Source organism: Corvus moneduloides, chromosome 7 (genome assembly GCF_009650955.1).
Source record: "Corvus moneduloides isolate bCorMon1 chromosome 7, bCorMon1.pri, whole genome shotgun sequence".
Taxonomy (NCBI): domain Eukaryota; kingdom Metazoa; phylum Chordata; class Aves; order Passeriformes; family Corvidae; genus Corvus; species Corvus moneduloides.
In genome coordinates this window covers 34714992-34736134 of record NC_045482.1, presented here as the reverse complement: position 1 = coordinate 34736134, position 21143 = coordinate 34714992, and the positions used below count along the sequence as shown (strand labels likewise).

The 21143-nt window shown below is 36.6% G+C and overlaps 1 protein-coding gene across 2 annotated transcripts in view; it reads left to right on the top strand.

Annotated features, from left to right (window-relative positions):
• LRP1B (LDL receptor related protein 1B) overlaps window positions 1–21143 on the top strand; it is a 638461-nt gene that overhangs the window by 434622 nt on the left and 182696 nt on the right. For both annotated transcript variants that reach the window (XM_032114472.1, XM_032114471.1), the window contains 7 exons: window positions 910–1077; window positions 2763–2945; window positions 9369–9569; window positions 11021–11266; window positions 16998–17195; window positions 17912–18116; window positions 20523–20687. In XM_032114472.1, coding sequence (XP_031970363.1) covers window positions 910–1077; window positions 2763–2945; window positions 9369–9569; window positions 11021–11266; window positions 16998–17195; window positions 17912–18116; window positions 20523–20687 — 1366 coding nt within the window. The remainder of the gene's footprint in view (window positions 1–909; window positions 1078–2762; window positions 2946–9368; window positions 9570–11020; window positions 11267–16997; window positions 17196–17911; window positions 18117–20522; window positions 20688–21143) is intronic.

The window sequence follows — 21143 nt, the reverse complement described above, 5'->3', positions numbered from 1 at the left end:
TATATCTGATTTTTTTTTGTTTGTGGACAAGTTCAATTAAATAAATAGCATCCCTGAAGAGCAAAGGCCAGCAAGACTTTACAATGTATTTAGTTCTTTATGCCGGAAGAGTACATATTTGAATGTTAAAATGAATCTCCTCTCAGAGCTTGTGGCGTGGGAGTGATGTTGCTCCAGTCCTAATAACGTTGGGTTGGTCCCAAAGCATTTGGTGTTTCTATAATTTCATTTGTCTGACAGGAATTTTCAGCTGTAAATGGACAAATTCCCGAAATTTTCACAGTGTGCTGACTGAACTTCTGTGCATGGAGACCCTTTAGAGTGTGCCTAACGTATTTATCTCCTTCCTCCCTTGATGACCACGATCAAATTACGGGAATTGCCTTAAGACTGTTGTAATGACTGCAACATTAGAGTAATGAGAAACTACAGTCCACGATTATTTATGTGCTTTCTTCTCTTTGCACTCTTGTAAACACACGGAAACAAAGTTTAATACTATTGAAAAGAAATTCATCAGGTTTTTGTGTTGGTTTATATGAAGCTGTTTGTGTTTGTGGTTAAGTATCTTAGGTTATCACAGAGAATAAAGTAAACCCACGGTGTTTGAAAGCCTGTGTAGGTACACACAGCTAAAGAAATTAGGAAAATCTACAGCCTTCTCATCAGCTTGCTGGTGTCTCTGACTAAATAACTGAGTAAGAGGTTAGACTGCCCAAAATGACAGAGTTGAGTAGGTAAATAAGATTTAGATAGTGATTGCATTAGAAATAATTTGATGCATGTGGGCAGTAAGCATACTACTTTATTTACTGCACTTTTTTTTTCCTCTTGCCTTTTTTAAAATTATTTTCCCTCCTTACATATTTCCTTCATATATTTTATATTTTAAAATATGAACATTTGCAGATGACGACTGTGGTGATGGAAGTGATGAGCTGGGCTGTGTTCACTCGTGTTCTGCTGATCAGTTCAGGTGTCAGAATGGCAGATGTATCCCAAGTCACTGGGCATGTGATGGTGACAATGACTGTGGAGATTTCAGTGATGAAACCAAAACAAACTGCAGCAGGGAAGGTTAGATTTTTTTGTTGTTGTTGTTGTTCCCACATTTTAATACTTATAAACACAGAGAATACCTTGTTATAAATACCTGACCTTCAGCCAATGGAAAAAGAGAAGATGCTTTTAACCTTGGTATAGGTTGGAATGGGAAAAATGTCAAGTGCAATGTGATAACACAGAAGTGTATTATGGAAGAGGAGTGCATTTGAAAACAGAAGGGATATTACAGTGAGATAAGTTCTATAGTTTTACTTTAGTGAATTATGCTAGATGTGATGTTTGTCTTATTACAAAGATGCATGCTATCTAGGTGAAGAGACAGTAAGAAGCATTCATTAAGTTATTATTGATATTTTCTGATTTTTTTCATGCAGTGGAACAGTTAATACTCTCATTTTTGTGTAATGCAAGTCTTTGAATTTGTGACTTTTTTTACATAAAAGCATTTTAACAAACTACAACCCCATTTAAATGCCATACGTTGTATTTATTTGGGTGGGGAGAGAAGGAAAGGATGCTTATGGCAAAGGATAAAGAATAACCAGATCAGAATGAGAGAATATCTGTCATATTTTTCTCCTAATGTTTTTTATACAACAAAGTAATTGTACACAATATTACTGGCCCCTTTTTGTAAGTTTATATTCTAAATCTAGTTGCATACCTCATACAAATACCCAAATTACCAGAACGCCAGCATGAGTGAAATCCTTAATTTTTATATATTCACAAAAAATAATTTTTATTTATCTCTGTCAAAATGATTAGTCTGGAAGTGAACAACCCACTTTTACCCCTGCTCATTTCCATTTTGAAACTTAAATCCTCGCTCTAACTTTTTACAATAGAATACAATAATGTAGATTATGCAGGAAAAAAAACAGCAAGGCAGTGTTAAACAAAATAAAATGTATATTTATAAATCGTGCTATAAGAATTTATTCAAATAATGCTTTTTGGTACAAGCAGGATAGTGTTAAGTATGCCATTGCTTTAAAGTTGTTGTTACTGTCATTAGTATGTTTTTAAATAATAGAAATACAGTGCTAATAGTTTGGGAAAAGAAAAGCAGGAATAAAATTGAAAAGGCCATAAGCTAGAAAATAGTTAGAGAATTATGTATGTGATGAATAATTAAAATCTCACAGTAATTATTCTTTGAAGCAGTGCTGATTCCAGGGCTGCACTGAGTGAAGCTCCTTGCTGTGGAATTTAGAAGAGCTCCAGCTGCTCTGCCAGTGCTGTAATAGCACAAACCAGGCCCATGTGGGGGCCTTGTTAGAGCACAGGTGTGACCTTTCAAGTTTTGTGAATTAGGAGCTGGACCTCGTTAGGAGAACTAGGAAGGGTGAGGGAAAGCAGCTTGAGGATTAAACAGGGCTTATAAAGCATCAAGAAAACTTCATCAGCCTTGGGCCTCCTACACCTCCAATCTCATTCCCATCTGACAGATATGAAAAAAGGAAATAAAAATTGGTATTGAGCCTGTGGTTGAAGGAAGTGAGGAGGATTAAGAGTTTGCTGGAAGCTTGTGTTGGAGTGATGAGTTACAGGATAGAAGAGGGCATTTTGAGTGTTATACTTGGGGACTCTGATTTTGGCTTTGGTTAGGAAGAGGATACTAAGTCAGTGTAGACTTGGAATGGGACAAAACCTCACACGAGCCAATTCTTCAATGTAATTCTTATTTTTCTAAGGAACTCCCTCTCCTGGAAGGTGCAGTGGAAGGGAATTTCAGTGCAGCCCTGATGGGAACTGCGTTCCTGAGTTGTGGCGCTGTGATGGAGAAAAGGACTGTGAAGATGGGAGTGATGAGAAAGGCTGTAATGGAACTCTGCGAGTCTGTGATGAGAAAACAAAGTTCTCCTGCAAGAGTACAGGTATGTGCTTGCAAATGCATTTTCCTCTCACCTACTTAGTGTGTGTCTGTGTGAGTCTGTGTTGTTTGATCGCTTATCTACTCTTTAGCTAATGATTTTAAGGCTTAATACTAATAAGGTGAGGTTACTTTTTGTATTCCTACCAAGAAAATTATACTGATTTACATGTCCTGTTTTCTAATTTACAATCTAAAATGGATGAGTTTTGAGATTACTTAAAGCTGAAACCTTTCTCTATGGTATTATATCAAATCAAATATAGCATTTAATAGTACTCAAAGGTTCAATTTTCTTCTATTTCTTATTTTTGGCCCTAGAAGTAAGTTGAATAAAATGGTATAGAGTACCTTGAATACTTTGAAGAATTACAACTGCAGCACTGGAAATCTGGAGTATTGGAAGAAAAACACATTCTTTGATTATGTTTAAAATAGATTTTTTTTTTCCCTAGATATACTTCACTAAATGTTGTGAAAAGAATGTGGCAATCATTGCATGAGGGTATTTTGCCAAATAATGTTTAGATGGAACTTTTTTTTTTAAGGGAAAGTCCCGTTAAGGAAAAAATTAATGTATTTCAGCACAATATTAATATTTTTTGTAATTTCTGTCAAATCTTTGTGTGATACTAGGGCTAAATTAACTTTCACAGCAATATTTAAGGTTGTAAGAAGTAGTAATATTGTTGCCACTGGGCAACTGTAATTATTGAAGGAAGGGAGAACTCATTCTAATGCCTGTGTTACAGCTAAGCACAATAAATGTTGCAGATGAGTTATGTTCAGAAGTTCTGTTCAAAAGTATCTTGCTGTTAATTGGATTTTAAAGTTACAAAAATCATAATGTATAGATAAAGAAATATGGAATACTGAGTTGTCTAAATAAAACATTCCCTTTTGTGTTCTTACCATTTCCATAAAGATGTGTAGAATATGTACCATTTAAATGAAACACTTTCTACAAGTACAAATGGATTATTCACTTCTAACAGAGTGGTCTGTTTCCTGAAACTGATTGATAGAAACCCTGAGGAAGTGTATTTCCTAGTGCCTAAATGGGGAAAAAGTAACACCAATCCAAGTGGCAAAAGCAGAATTATTTGAGGGAAGAAAGGTAAAATCTCAATAGATGAGGTTTATTTTCATCAGCTGCATTTGGAAAGCTAATGAGACAAGATCTCTTACTACTTTAGCTAAGGGAAAGCAGAGAGATAGGTTAGAGGTAGTGTGGAATACAAGATGAAGTGTAGATTTTAGTTGTTAGGGTTTATTACCTTTCAGAAATGCTTGCTTCTTAGGCTGGGCTTTGGTTTCTCACTTATCCTGAATGATTTTAGATACAGAGAATGGAAAATCCTTTCTGGTGGTAAGCTAAGATTTTCCAAGTACGGCTGCCATAATAACAGGAAAGAGCAAGTATTTAAATTCAGCATAATTGTGTGAATGAGTTCTCTTTTCAACAGAGAACTAGACCCCCCCCTTTCAAAGACCACTGTCCAAGCTACATTCCCTCATTATATACTTCCCAATTTTGCAGTCATGTGTAAGGAGGGCATTATCTCAGTTTACAGGATGAAAGGAGACTTCTCTGGCTGCCACATAGAAATACAGCAAAAAAATACTTTTCATCCAACATTTGCTGAGTTCAAGGGTATACAGCTTTGATTTGGAGGAAAATGTGATCATACTTATTTGTTGTGTGGAAAAGCCACTTGAGCAACCAGTTCTGACAGGCATAATTTTCTCTTTTGCAATTTTCCTTCCTCCTGGAAGCAGCAAAACTGCCATTCTGGAGGAAGCATGTAGTAATGCACTGTAGTAGAAAACAGCAAAGGTAAATTTGTGTTTAGTTACTTTACAGTTTGTTCCATCTGGTTTGGACAAAGGAATAATAATGAGTTTGAGAAATAGTTACTGGAATATTTCAGAAGAAATGTAACTTTCTCTGTGTGTGATTCTAAAGAAATAATGCTGTCTGGCTTGTACATTTATGGCAGTTGTTCAGATGAGGAGGTACTGGCTAATTCTCCCCTCAGAGATTGCCAGGTATCTAGCAATCTGACATCTGATGCAGAATGTGATGGGTCTGTGTAGGAACGTGTGAATGGAGGGAGCTGAAACAGCCAGTGCTTCAGGAGGGAAATGGCAGCTGGTGAGAAGAGCAATAGGGAGATGTTGCTGCTGATTTTTTGCTTATTTCTTTTCATTTTATGTCTGTAAATAGTAGCTGCAGGGCCTTCCCTTGCTGTGGCTTTGGTTAATGTGTCACAATGCCACAAGTGTGAGTGCCAAGCTACAAAACCAGAATTTGTCAGCATTCAGCCAAAAGGGAATTTTCTGCTTAGAGGGATGCTGATCTCAAGAACCCATTGTACTCAGCTCCTTTTCCAATATTCAGTTAAGGATCTATGACAGAGGGTATTCTACAACTTGCATAGATGGCCTTTTGTCATTTGCCTCTAGTAATTGAACATTTTATTCCCAAAAAGTCATTTCTTTTGGCTATGGAATGACTTCTGCCATATGTCTCCTTAACAACATTATTTGTTGAATAAATAAACACTTTTGTTCATCCCCTTGCCTATCTTCCAATTTTGTTTAATGTTTTTACACCTTTAGTATTTTTGTTGGTCTCGCTGGAACTTTCTAACCTGGGCAGTCCTTGAGCTGCTGTATCCAAAGTCAGCCAAAATGCTGCAGGATACTTGAGCTACCAGATTTCAGAATTGCTTTTCTGATTTTTTTCATAAACATCCAATGTTTGTTTGTAGTGATGGGTGATGAAAAATATACTAGAGGTTGCACAGCAGTGGGGTATGAGAAGCAGTGATTACCTGATTGAGATTGTCTACTCTTGGGCTGCTTCTAGTCAATTATTTTCTGGTTTTAAATTAGATTAGGCTTCTTTTGAATTAGACTAGAATAAATTGTACAAAGATCCAACTTTCTATTTTAAATTCTGATTCTGTTCTCCGAAAATTATGACAGGCATGTACTTCAGCTCAGTTTCATGTACTACATAAATCTGTCCTTTTTATTCCATCTCCCTACTTTTCAGTTAGTAGTGCTACACCAAGAGCAGAATCTGTGCAGTCTCACTTAAAATGTCATCTAATTACTCTGATGGTCATAATAAAGTACTTCTGTGAAGACAAATGCAAAAGAGCCATGCATACTTCAGTTTAGTAAGCAGTGCATCTGAACTGCAATGTTTATTTGTCATACTTACTGTCCTTTTTATTTTTTCAAGCAGCAGTTGATGGTATCCTACCATTTTTTCATACCACTCTGTAGACTTTTTTCTTTTTTTTTTTTTTTTTTTCCTTACATGTAATTAGTATATTTGGGGGGGGGGAAAGATTGAGGAAGGAAGTAGAATTTGTTTGGAATGAAAAATAGGGATGTACACAGAGGAAAGCAAGTCAATGGGAGCTGATCACAGTGATAAGGGAAGACTATAACAACAGCAGCACTGGTACTGTCTGGGTGGGGATTGAAAGAGTCCCGTTGTGGATGTGTGACCAAAGAAGCTGGCACTCAGGAGGGCTGGGAAGGAAAGGTTTTCCGGAAGCATGATGGGAAATTGGTAGTATTTTTGTCTTTAGTTCATGGTGCCATTGTTTTCTGTGGTAACAGCTCTCTTCTTTAGGCCCATTTTGTTTTTCCTGTCTCATCCAGGAGTCATTTATAAACTTTCTACTAAAAGCATTAAATACGACAAATGACCACATTTTTGAAACAATGTGATTCAATCTAAGTCCCAGGTGTGTTCTAAAGGACAAGTGAGATCATTTGCCATCACAATATTTTGGTAAATGTGTCAGATTGGAACATTCTGTAATGTTGATGGGAATGAGATTGAGTCCATTCTGTAGGTTAGGAAGGCGTTACATTGCAGCTTTAGGCAGTAAGAATTAGCTGTAGGGGGAAACAGTTCAATTAATGCTCCACCAAAGTAGTTTTTCTGCGGTTAAAGATGTAATCAGTCAAAAAAACCTCCTGGGTTCAGTATCCTGACAGAGACTGAATGGGTGTATAAATAGTTAATTCTGTTGATAATATCTGTAGGAAATAAAAATCGTTGGGGAAGCATTTGGATCAGGCTTTCTTGCTGCCCACACCTTCTGTTTCACTGTGTTACGCAAAAGAGCGATGGAAAAGGGCAGATACAGCTATTGAGGCAAATAATTTATAATGGAACTTTACTAAAAAGGTTCCTGGAAGCCAGAAGTGTGAGTTTCACTAAGGGGCAATTAAAGGAAAAAATACTTCAGTGAATTTTAAATAATGATTTCAAGACAGTCATAATATTTCATTAAGTCCGTGTCTTGGCCAGTCCGTGTTTTCCCCGATGCCATACTCCGGAAAAAATGCAGTCCAGGTTTTCCCCCATTCCGTACTCGAGGAGAAATCCACTCCGGGTTTTCCCCCATTCCATACACTAGGAAAAATCCAGTCCGGGTCCTCCTCCATTCTGTATTCCAGAAAAATCCAGTCTGGGTTGGCAAATCTTGGCAAAGATTAATTCCTTGAAAGTATATTCTACTTAAGAACGTGTCATATCTATCATAAAGACAGATGAATCTTTCATCATAAAACATATCTTCACTAAGGTACAAGAAAGGCAGGGAAACTGATTTTCTCTGTAAACATTTGAACACGTAAAAGATTAAAATAACAGATTAGGAGCTCTACTGGAAGCAACTTCAATTTACTTTGGGTTATGGTTGGTTTGGTTGATGTTGGTATTTTCCATTAGCTTGCATTGTACTGCTGTGTTAGAATAATATATAAAATCAATGATCATTCAAGATAATAAACAATAGGGTTACTTCTTTGAAACACTTGTGATTGCATGTAATGATAAGCTGCATATGTATCGTGCATCCACTTTTGTTTCCTCTTTCCTGTGCAATTCTGTCTTTTAAGTATGGGATATTTGGGACTTGGGCCACTAAAGAAAAAGGTGGAAGATTTTCATTCTAATTGACACCCCTCCCTGCTTGTTTTCAAGCTGATTTTGCACTGGTAAAATGGTGTTCTGTTGTTTAAACCCCACATTCAATGTAGTATGATCCTGAAGCTTCACTTCTTGCTTTTCTTCACCAAAAGTGAAAACAGTCTCACATTTGTCTCATGAGTGCTGCAAAATTATGCCTTTCTTCAGTGTTCTTTTGTCTTTTATCCCCTTGACTTTCTGTGAGGACATCAGCATTTTTTGCATCAAAAGAAGTCTAAAATGTCAAACCAAAGGCATTAAACCAATCTTCAACAAATATTTCCCTTAAAGAAAGTTGAAATCTAAAATTGTATAAGCTTGGCAGGGTGGGCAGAAAGTCATGTCAGTTCATGCTGAGCACGTTTGAACTTATGACTCTCAGGCTTTGCCAGTCAGTTCCTGGGCATCCACCAGAATTGCTGTCAATGGAACTAAACATTCCCAGGATCTTCCTTCCCATTCCCATTGATTTTCTCTGCATAATTAATTCATGGGCCAAAAAAAAAAAATATTCTAGATCAGGTTCATGACTCATGGTTCTAGCTGTTCTCTCTCTATTAATTGGAAAATAAAGTACATGGCATTTCTGTTCAGCCTTGGGGTTATCAAAATTTACCGCTAAACCCTCCTGGCTGTAGGTAGCAAATGGCAAGTTGAAAAATAGTTTGGGACAGGATCTCACACACACCTGTAAGTGTCAGCATTCACAATGTTGGCTCTTTTCATTAAAATCCCTGTCTTTGCAGATTCTAATTTAATATCTGTATGATTTAAAGGATTAAACCACCTTTTTTAATCAAGAGGTTTTCTTGCATCTCTAAGCATTGATGGTCAATACAATTTTTTTCCCATTTTGAGAAGTGATCTGAACACTAGTTTGACAAAACTGAAGTCATGTCAGAAATTTCATCTGCTTTAGTTATTTTGCCTAAAAGCTGATCATTTATCTGACTTCACTGGGGAATGGGTTGTGTCTACTTCCTAGAAAGATTTTTGCTTTGCAAACCTATGCTAATTAAAAGTCTTATATTGAAACATTGCTCCCATGGAGGGCTCTTGCAGTAGAAGAGAGATGAAGAAAGGCAGAAATTAAAAATAATTAGAGAATTTTAGTGTCATTTGGTGTATTTAGCAGATGATGAGGTTGTGTATTCCTGCCTGTATTCAGTTTTGTTCAGCACAGAAATAAGTAGGATTGGTGTTGTTTTGAAAATTAGATTGTCAACAGTGCTGTGGATAATGCTTCAGAGTACAAGTGCAAGTTGATTTCTTTCTGCTCATCAAAGAGGAAAGAAGTATTAATAGAAAAGCATAATAAATAGAGAGAAAAAAATCTGTATATTGTTTTGAAGGGTTTTTTTTTTTTTTTCTCCTAAAGTTTGCTTCCAGTCTGATTTCCTGTGTTTATTGTCTCTTTTCCCCAAGGGAGATGCATTAGCAAAGCGTGGCTATGTGATGGCGATATTGATTGTGAGGATCAGTCTGATGAGGATAATTGCGAGGGCTATTTGTGTGGACCACCAAAATACCCTTGTGCTAATGATACCTCCATCTGCCTACAGCCTGAGAAGCTCTGCAATGGGAGAAGAGATTGTCCTGATGGATCTGATGAAGGCGAACTTTGTGGTACTTCTTTTAGACACGTTTTTCTGATTGCTCATGATGCGGTCTGTTGTAATACGTCTTGTTGAGGAAAAGGTTCTCGTGTTAATCATACTGAAATTTTATCACTGGAGCCTGTGAGAGGATTTTTGTTTAGTTAAAGTCTTAATGAGTTTATGCTTGAAGTACTAGTTTTCTTCAAATAAGGCAAAGGGGACAGATTCATTTTCGAACCCCTTAAAACATTCCTGGAGGTAAACAATTTAAGGGGCATTGGTGTGTAGGAAAGGACTTCACCTCATTTGCAGTTCTTTCCAACTACAAAAGCTTGAGTTCATACCATGGAATGGTTTGGCTTGGAAGGCACCTTAAAGGTCATCTTGTTCCAACCATCCTGCCATGGGCAGGAGCACCTCCACTAGCCCAGGTTGCTCCAAAACCCATCCAGCCTAGCCTTGGGACAGTTCCAGGGATGGGGCATCCACAGCTTTTCTGGGGTCCCTGTGCCAGGGACTCAGCACCCTTGGAGTGAAAAATTTCATCCTAGTATCAAATCTAACCTGTCCTCTGTCAGTTTGAATCCATTCCTCCTCATCCTGTCACTCCATCCCTTGTCCAAAATCCCTCCCCAGCTCTCTTGTAACCCCTTTAGGCACTGTAAAAGGTTTTAAGGTCTCCCTGGAGCCTTTTTTTCTTCAGGCTGCACATCCCCAGCTCTCAGTCTATTTCCAGAGCAGAGGCGCTTCAGCCCTTGGAGCATTTTTGTGGCTTTCCCTGCTCTTGCTCCAAAAGGTCCTCATCCTCCTCATGCTGGGGACCCCAGAGCTGGATGCAGTCCTTTAGGTGGGGTCTAACAAAACCTTTCTTTCTTTGAGGTCCAGCTTTATTTAATGCATCCCAGGATACATTTGGTTTTCTGGGCTGCAAGCTCACATTTCCAGGTTGTGCTTCTCATCCACATCCTCCTTCTCCTCAGGGCTGCTCTTAATCCATTATTTTTCCAGCCTCTATTTGTTCTTGGGATTGCCCTGACTCAGTGCAGGTCCTTGTACTTGGCTCTTGAACTTCAAGAGGTTTGCATGGGCCTCACCTTTTAAGGCTGGCAAGGTCCCTCTGGATGGCATCTTTCCCCTCCTTTGACAGCCACAACTTGCTGAGGGTGCTCTCAATGCCACTGTCCATGTTACTGATGAAGGTGTTAAACGGGGTCAATCCCAACGCTGGCTCCTGAGAATCACCACTTGCATGTGGAGCTGTGCTAAAATCTTGGAAGGTTGCAGTAAAGCTACGAGGTGAACAGTTGCATATCAGATAATTTTAAAAACAAGTCTAGAAATCTGCTTTAGAAATACAAAATTTTGTTTGCATGTCTTTTTAGGAAGCCTTTTTAGGTGTTTTAGTTGACTTTAAGTATATACAACATAACTGACAGCTCCTGCAACCCTTAATTATTTTTTTTTTCCGTGTTATTTCAGATGAATGTTCACTTAACAATGGTGGATGTAGCCATCAGTGTTCTGTGGTTCCTGGAGGAAGAATTGTGTGTGCCTGCCCTGCAGGATTCAATCTTACTCTAGACAACAAAACTTGTGAGATTATGGATTACTGTACCAAGCACCTGAAGTGTAGCCAAGTTTGTGAACAGCATAAAAATACCGTCAAGTGCTCATGTTACGAGGGCTGGAAGCTCAGTAAGGATGGAGAAAGTTGTGTTAGTACAGGTAAGATGTTGCATGTTCAATATTCAGGATGTTCATAGCTGCTATTTAATAGCTATTTACTGAGAGCTTATTTCACTTTTTTTTTCTATTCAAGAAATACAGGCTGGGATTATCTAAATGTGGGCTTGATGGCAATCTAAGGACTCATTAAAACTGTCCCTATTCTTGATGTGCAAAGGGTATTGAAATATTAGGTTGTTCCTAATCTAAGAATGCTAACACCAGATGTTCCTAGAAATGGTATGGTTCAGAATACAGTATAATTCTGAAATTGTTTGAAGTTTTATAGTTTTTCATGTATATTTAATATGCATGGGATATATGTATATACATAATTATACATTCTACTATGTATTTTTAAGAACTGGATCAATCTGTAACATCATGATATTGATCAGTATTAGTTCAGGGTCCAGAAGGTTAATGTTGAACGTGCATTATGTGCTGCCTGTTAGCATTCAAGGTTTAAGCTGTTTTTTTGCCCTAAGGCATTCTGGTTTTAGACAGCACTAAAAGCCTGCTCAGCTCACTAATAAAGATGAAAACCAACATGAGCCTAAACAGGAGAGGGGAATGTATTCCCCTCATTGTTCACTGTGTTAATAAGTACTGAAATTTGGAAAACTAATTTGGAAAGAAAAACCTACTAATTTGGAAACTATGTTAGGGGTGTTGTTTTCAGGTGCAGTGTTGTGTGTAAAACAGAAACATGTATGTGCAATATAAACTTAAAAATAGTATTGAGTTTGCTATCTAGATTTTCATAATTCAGTTTAGGACTCTTTGATAATTGTATTCTATATTACCTTTTATTCTTTGATAGTGTCTTAGCAATTCTGAACAGAAGTATCTTCCACATTGTCTATTGCTTATTTGGATATTTCATAATTCAGTAAATGTGATTAAGATATTCTTTATTTATTCTTGCTCTGCAGTGATTGCTGTTGAAGTTCTTGCTTTATGTCAGTGCTTTGGTCTGGTTGTCAATGATTTTTGATCAATCTGATTTGCTGTATTATGGACATTTCCAGTAATTGAAAAAAGTGCATTCTTACCGGGTTAGAGAAATGAAAGGATTAAAATAATTTAAGACAGTGTTAGTAACTCGTATGAGGAAAGTTTGAAACAAACTTTAAATTAAATCAAGTAGAAATGACCAATATTTGGAAACTAAACTGGAAAAAAACTAAGTGAAGTATACTCACTTGTGCTTTAAAATAGGATCAGTGAGACTACAGTTTCTCGGTTTTTCTTAAGCCCATGAGGTATTTCTGCTTAATTTTTACTGGTGTTGATGGGAATCTGAAGTTACAAATTGATTTTTTTCCAGATTTTTTCAAAGAATGTAATACTAAAGATATGATCTGAGACCTGTGATGTCAGCTGATATAAAGAAAAATGATACCTTTCTTTACAAACTGTAGTGATACTACCCTAATGGCATCAAAGCTGTGACAAAATTATTCCATATTAAATATGTGCTTTTAGAGTCACTAATCATCTTGGCTCTTTTTTGTTTATTTAATTCAAAAGGCACGAGAAGTTCTCTGGAGGACAGATCCTCTGACACTTCAGTTGTTGGCTGTATCTGTGAGACTGAAAATGTCCCCATCATTTAAGTCTCTCGGCTTGAAATCTTGAATGAACTTAGAATAAAGAAAAAAAAAACTTTTATGTAATACTATTGCAGATAAAGTTCAAAGTGACCTTATGAAGATAAGCTGTCCCCCAAATGCCAAACTACTATTTCAATAACACCTGTGAAGTAACTCTTAGAACAGCTGTAGTGATTTAAAATGCCTTGAACCAGGAGTAGGTGTGTGTTCTATTAGAACAGTGACTGATCTGTTTTCCAGAAGGAAAAAGAAATTACTCAGAAGAAAATGAGAGCATTGCCCTTCAGCCATTTTTTTTTTTTTTTTTTCTGTCTGGAATAGCATTTTCCTATGGAAAGGAAGCATCTCACACGTACCCAGCAATGACGCGTGCAGTTAGTGCGCAGCACATTCTCAGAATATTGTAAAAACATTTCTTTGTGAGCCCATTAGAATGGGAATCCGAGTGCTGAAAATGCAATAATTATGGGATTCGAAGTTTTTTTCCTGATTGCAAGTCAGAATCAAAAAGTGTGTTTGTCAGAGAAATCTAATTAATTGCCAGCGAAATCTAATGTGTCACAGGATGATGAGTATATAGAACTAAAATGCTTGAATTGAGCAGTTCTTTCCTTTCTAGTTTCTCTTTCAAAGTCTTTCTTAGTTTTCCCTGTTTTCTCTTTTTCCTGCTTATTTTGTCTTCATTTCTTGAGGGTTTTAAGTGTTGTCTTTTTTCTCCTCCAGAGTTTCTTCACTTTCCATGCCTCTTGTTTTCATCTCATTTGCTTGCTGTTCTAGTGTTGTTGAATTACTGACTTCCCAAACACTAAATGTTTCCTTTACATTTGAATTTGTATTGATTGAACTAAGAGTGTGTTACAGAGCCCCATTATTCAAATAGAAAGCCAATACAAATTATATGTTTTCATACTCGTGTTCCTGGTTTCTCTTGGAATACATTTCAAAATAAGTTGTGCTGATATATTGCACTTGCTCTTTTAAATGATAATAAGCATTCAGAAAAAAAAACAAAACAACCTGTACTTGAAAGATATTTTGATTTCATGTTTAAATTCAACCTTTCAGACTTTGGTAAAATAAATGTTAGATGAGCTCAGAAACACTTTGCTTAGTTTAAAATTTGACTGTCAGCCTTTTCTTAAGCAGTGGGAAGGAGCTCTGTTATATCACTTCATATATATCTATGTATATGTTTAGAAAAGAGGATGGTGTGTCTTTCTGTTTGATCTGTCTTAGCAGGTTTGAAACTCAATTTTGTTATAATTTCCAGATACCTGTCAATATTAAAAATGAGAGGGGGGGGGGGAATAGTCCAATCTTCTCTGAGCAATGTAAAACTCTTTTAATGAAGGTTTTTTTCAGAATCTTTGTGAAGTTATTGTTTTTGTTGCAGGTAATTTTCATAAAAGCTCTGTGTAGATTGCTTGCTGTGCTGCTGTTGTTGTTGTTGTTACAGTAAGCTTCAGTCAGAATTTTTCCTAAGAAAGAATTTTCAATGTAACCCACTGGAAAGTGTGAAGCCTTATACTTTATACGCTTTTTTGATGGCTTTGGTTAGGCAGTTTTCTTCTATCAGAGGCTTTTTTTGCAGCTTTTCATGTAGTTTGTTTGCATCATATATTTTATATGCTAACCTTTATGGTAAAAAAGTTTGAGGCATTTATGAAGTCACAAAGTGCAGAAATGTATGATTTTTCTCTAATAAATTAACGGTTATTTTTCCTGAAAGTTTCAAAGAATGTAATCGATAACCGTTATGTTGATTTGAGATTTTACAAAAATGCTCTCAGTCAACTTGCAGAATAAAAAGTATTTGGTCTCAATTTCTAGAAGAGGAATCAGGAAAATAACATCAAATTTTGAGTTTATCAGGTGATGGAAGCATAATTAAAAAAAAAAATTTGATTGAGCCTAAAAATTCCAATTTACTGTAATGTAGCTGATTTTATGGAGCAATTGAATGATCAGGTTGGAAGGAAGATCAAAGCCTAGCTAATACAGCTGCTGTTTATCTGCTTTCCAAGACCTTCAGGACACCCTTAGTACTAAACTCCAAGTTTCCCAGGGGTGAGATGTTCTGTTGCCTCACTCTCCTGAAGATTTTTGTTTTTCTGGTCTTTCTGAGTCCTCCTGGTCCAGTTTAAGCCTTTAATCCTTGGCCTACTTGTCATTTATACAGAAAACAGGATTTCTCCCATTTTCAATTCATAAGCCTTTTATGTCTTAAGAGAACTTTATGTGCTTCCAGTCATCATCTTATTCCATTTTTTGAGATTAAGCAGTTCCAGATTTTTCATTCTTCCCTTGCAGGCCATGATTTCTAGACCTCTTGGAACACCTGCTCATTTCCTCTTGCATTTCTGTATTGATTCACACTCTTCTTTAAGAGGTGTGCTCGGAGGAGGGTACAGTATTGCAGGCTGTTGTCAGCCAAGCTTAGGGGAAGGGTTTTGTCGTGTTTAATTCAATTGTAAATCCTGTCAAGATCCCATTGAACTTCAATCCTTTTCATAAGGATCATTTTCACTGTAGGTTATTTATCTTAAGCTGTACTTCCTGTACTTTGAATGAAAAAAATGCTCCAACATGGCACACATTTATTAGATTTCTTTTTCTCTCGTTGTGTTGTTAATTACTGAAAAATACAAAAAAAGCTTCTGGTGATGATTATGACTTCTGTTCTTATGCACTGGAATTGCCAAAAATCCCTGTAGGTCAATAGCCTCCTGCATAATAGCTGCCAATTTATCAGAAGTTGGGAAGTGCCATTAAAGTGTGTCTCAAGTTCAGATAACTGGTGCTTGTGAAATAGCTGCTAATGTCAGTGATCCTGTTCTGCACTAAATTATTTAACCACTGCAGAGCTTTGAAAAATTGGCTTTGCAGAAAGCCATTCATTGCTTTAACAAATAGGAAGCTCATTTGGAAAGTTCAAGCCAAATTGTGAACAAGTGCTTCAAGAGCAGAAACACAGCTCTGCTGAGGGGCCTGATTAGCTTAAAACATCACAGATAATTTAGTCTGTGTGTGCAATGGGTATCAGGAGAAGAGGAGCTGCAGGAGGAACTGAACAGTGAAGTATTCAAGTGAATGAGCAAGAGATAAACTGAGTATTTTCAGAGACTCTCAGGAGCCTTGAGAAGCAGGAATATTGCCTATTGCCATAAACTGCCAATAATCTTTTACATAAATGAGTGTTTAATTGTATGGAAAACAAACCTCCCAGTACAATCTGTGTTTCACTCTAGGAGAAGGAACTCGGGGTGGGGGAGGGCAACAACTACTTCCCCACAGAAAAAGATTCCAGTGAAAAAATATCAAAGTGGCGATACTGAGTTGATTCAACAGTTTAAAGAATCCAGTTTTTGGCATCCTTGTTTGTTTTATTAACACAGCTACTTGCTTGAAAAGCCTTTCCTTTATGTAAGAGCTATAATAAAAAAATCAGTTTCATAGTGTGGTTGGCCAAAGCTGAATGTGTTTACAGATATTCACTTTGATATAAACTCACTGGCACAAATCATGTAGCATTAATTGATTAACAATGGAAGGAGGAGGTCATTGGTAGCTAGATTTATATGGCATGTATCAGTAAGTACATAAAATGTTCATTTTCTTGTTAGTTTGGCATGAGGGGTTTTCTTAAGCGCTTCAGTTGAAAACACAAGTTACACTGTATATTCAAAAGGTAGATTACATATTAGTAAATTGTTTCACTAATTGGCCTTTGAAACAATGTATATCTTAATGGTTCCTTTTTTCAGAACCTTTTGAAAAGCAGATTTTAAATTCGATAATGTGACTTTTTAAATGTCTAATTATGGCCTCATTGTGCTAGAGTTACAAAATACAGTTCAATAGTTGAGTCTGATATTCCCAAATTTAATGTCTAATATCTCTAGTTAGGATCAAAGATAATGCTAGAAGGGAGAATTAAGAAGTCTGTTGGACTGAAAAAGTAATTGAAAGACTCCTTATCTAAAGATGAATTGTTTTAATCATCTGTTTCTCCTGATAAAGTGTTCTGTTTTTCATATTCCACTTGTCATTTATATCAATTTATAACAATATTTTTTTTTATTATTCCTTTGAAATGTTTAATCTTCTGCTTCCAGATCCATTTGAGGCTTTCATAATTTTTTCTATTCGACATGAGATCAGAAAAATCGATCTTCACAAGCGTGACTACAGCCTCTTAGTTCCTGGTTTAAGAAATACAATAGCCCTCGATTTTCATTTCAGCCAGAGTTTACTGTACTGGACAGATGTGGTAGAGGACAAAATTTACAGAGGCAAGCTCTCTGATACTGGAGGTATGGATTTAATCTTTATTTTCTTAACAGTGAGAACACCTGCAGTTACAGGGTGTTAGACCTGATCAGTCGTAACTGAGCTGCCATTCACAGAAACAGAATTTATGATGGCATTCTGCCTTTGAAAAGCTGTATATCTAGGTTGTACTTCATGTCTAGCCAGAAGAAAGACTTTTGTTATCAAAGTTTCCTTTTGCAATGTTCTACAGGGGGAAGAAAATGGCAAATGCAAAGGGCTGGTATTTCTTCCTGATCCAATGAGTGCAATATTGATTTATTTCATTTTTTTGCAATTTATCTTCACTTTATTAAAAAAATATAAGAATTTATCGGATGTCTGAAAAATTATCTCCTCTCAGGAGGTGAAAGATTCTGCTTTTATAGCATCCAGAAAAGCTTTTTCTTTGCTCTGGTGACATAATGACAGCCTATAACTCAATATAATCTCATAATATATACCAAAGCGTTTACAAAATGTTCTTTGTTGAAGGGTATGCTGCAGTGCTTTCATCTAAAAGGCAGACCCCAAATAATCCAGAATTCACTCCAAGAACATCTGATAAACTTGCATGTCCATGTTCACTCTACCAGTCTCTACATTAGTTCTTTAAGAATCTTTTTTCCTCTTTTTTTTGGTTTTTTTTGTTTGTTTTTTTGTTTTGTTTTGGTTTTTTTTGTTTTCTTCCTTCTTTGTTTTTTTTTTCTTTCTCTTTAAGGTGTTAGTGCCATTGAGGTTGTGGTGCAACATGGCCTGGCCACCCCTGAAGGTCTGACTGTAGATTGGATTGCAGGAAACATTTACTGGATAGACAGCAATTTGGACCAAATCGAAGTAGCAAAACTTGATGGAACTTTGAGGACAACACTGATAGCTGGAGCTATGGAACATCCAAGGGCTATTGCTTTGGATCCCAGATATGGGTAATTATAAATTATAAAAACATTACTTTGTCTTGTTGCAAAGTATTTTAAAGACCTTTAAATGTGATATTTATTTCATTTCCTTTTCTTGCTGCGCATTACAGTTTCTAACTTGACTTTGATAGTTCTTGAAAGTCTATTTTGAGTGATAAACAATCCATTATTAGTGTGTTTTTCCTGAGTGAAAAGGATTAAAAAAATGGTAGATCAGGAGATCTGGGGATCTGTTTGTTGGCAAATTACTTACCTTGACATGTTGGTATTTCATTTATTTTTTTTTTTTTTTAAATGTGGATGATAATAACAGGACTCACCCTTCTGTGTGGTAAATTGAGAGATTTAGGTGATTCTTCTCACTTAAAGACCAATTTTTTGGGACTTTTTTTGTGTTTGTTTTCTTGTTTGTTTTGGGTTTTTTGTCTGTTTGGGGGTTTTTTTAAGGTTTTTTTTTTTTGTTTGTTTTTTCAAGGGGTTTTGGGGTGGCTTTTTGTTTGTTTTTTTGTTTGGTTTGGTTTTTTGTTTGGTTTTTTTTGGTGGGACTATAAAAATATACCTTAGATGTTACTGGAAGCCTAATGGTTGAGTGAGATAAATGTGTTTGGTTTTCATCTCTAAAGTGGAGATAGTGCTTGCCAGCTTCTGTCAGTGTTTTTTCTACCTATTCATTAGTGGTATTCTGTAAACCAGAATATTAGGTATAGTCAGTAACTACATCCTCTTCTCAGAGTTATTGTTCAGAGAGGAAAACAAAGCAAACAAATAAAACCAACAAAAGCAACAAACTACCAACCACAAATTAAATGTGGCCAAAAATAACATGCATTATTAGTTTTCAAAGTCGTGATATTTAATTTTGTTTAGGAATTTGCTATTTCATGTGTCTTCTCTGAATATTTCTCTCAGAAGCAAAGCTTTGAACATTAAAAAAAGAATTGATAAAGGTCACAGATTCTGGGACCTAAATTGTGAATTAGGAGATGTACATGCTTTAATGATTAAGGCTGTTGCCCTCTCCACTGAGGTGCTAGAAAGCTTATTTACAGAGTGCATCGCTTATCTGTAAAGATCTTTAAAAAGAGGCATCCTCTTGGCAAAAGAATCAGCAGAGAAGTTGTTCAAATTAAATGGTTGGGTGGAAGAAAAAAATGAAATCACCCCTCTTCTTGAAACTGAAGGCTTAATCTGCCTTTTGAAGAGCTAGAAGCAATTGATGCTGCTTTATGTTAGAATGCAGGAAAGAAAAATCTTTAAACATACACAGGAATATCGCCTCAATCCTTTCACAAATAAATACAAATAAACACAGGTGATTCAAGGGAAAGGGTTTTGTTAGGACTGCACAAATCCTGTATCCCAGTGGAGGCAAAGCTGTCAGAGCTGCATTCCAGCCTGCAGTGGGGCTGAGCAGGTGTTCTCAATCCACACACGTGCAGATGTATGCAAAATAAACATCTGTGGATAAACACATTCCTGGCCCAGTCTGCACAAACAGAAACTCAGCACTGAGACAAGCGAACAGCACCAGTGGGCTCATCCTGTAAATCTCCTTGGCTGTTAAGGTTGAAGGTTTTTTAGTGGGAAATACAAAAACTTGTCAGAAGTCTTGCTGCACTCTGGCTGTTTGCAATTAACTCTTTACAACTAATCACAAGTTTTCCTATCAAAGGTATAATTTTCCCTTAACAAGTCTGTATGTTGTTGAAAATTCAGTAAGCTAAGAACAGTTAAGAGTTTATTTCTGCCTTCTTGGTGATGCTGCTTCTGTTATTTAACAAGACACTTCTTTGGCTATAACAATGAAAGTTGTTAGAAAAACACTGGAGATGGTATAAAACTGAGAGAGATGACAGTACAACTTGGCTTGGAAGTTTTTTTAGCAAGTGTAATCTGTAAAAGATTCATTAGTGACATACCAAAATCCAGGGGTCTTCGGAACACTTAGCAGTAGATAAAAATCTCTGGTTTAGCCTGTTCCTTGATCCCTGCCACCTCAAATCACCTTGCTTCCCACTCTCTCCTCCCCATCCTTCTTATCCGTGGGTTGCTTTCAAAGGCTCTCATTATAATTTCTTTTAATGAGCTGGGTTTCTAATTACAGAGGGAAGACAAGACAAGCTGCCACTGTATAAATGGACATGAAAAAAGGAATGCTATTAAACCCCTAGCTTTAAAAAACTTCTTAATTTTCATGATGTCTCTAACACTAATAATGAAATATCACCTCCATCCTATTACTTTAGGAATTTATAAAGTTGCCCAAATTGATCCATGTTTAGTCCTTTCATTTAAAGTATGTAAATGGTTGAACCTTTTTTTTTCAACTGTCGTCTCATAAACCATTTCAGATTTTCCTTCATGCTTTAATATTTTCTTCTGTCCTCTTTCTTTTCCTTTTCCTCTCACCAGAATTCTGTTTTGGACAGACTGGGATGCAAATTTCCCTCGCATTGAATCCGCTTCCATGAGCGGAGCAGAGAGGAAGATCATCTACAAGGATATGGATACTGGAGCCTGGCCCAACGGCCTCACTGTGGATCACTTTGAAAAAAGAATAGTGTGGACAGATGCCAGGTAAAGTGGTGACAGCATCCTTATTGTCACTGAGAAATCCTTGTTCCTCCATACAGGAATGCGAGCTGCAGTGTAAGTGGAATGTAGTTATGGACATTATGCACATAAAGAGCCCTGGGCATGCACGTGTGAAATACGTACATTTATTTAATTACCCTGCCAGCTGTGGTATCACCCATGGTCCTGGCTCCTTGTGCCTCAGAGAGCAGCTCCCATATGTCTTCCCTGACACTCATCCATGGAAGGCCCAAGTTAGTTCATTATTTTTTTTCTCTTAAGTTCATCTGAAAGAAAATTGAATTTTCTGTTGTATTTTGCACAGTGTGCAGGTAAATTAAAGCATTATACAAACCAGTATTTCATATGTCTACTTAAATAAATAATATGAATTAATCATCTATAAAGTTAATGATTGTACTGCAAAAATTCTTTGGCCTTACCACACTTTCAGAGTAA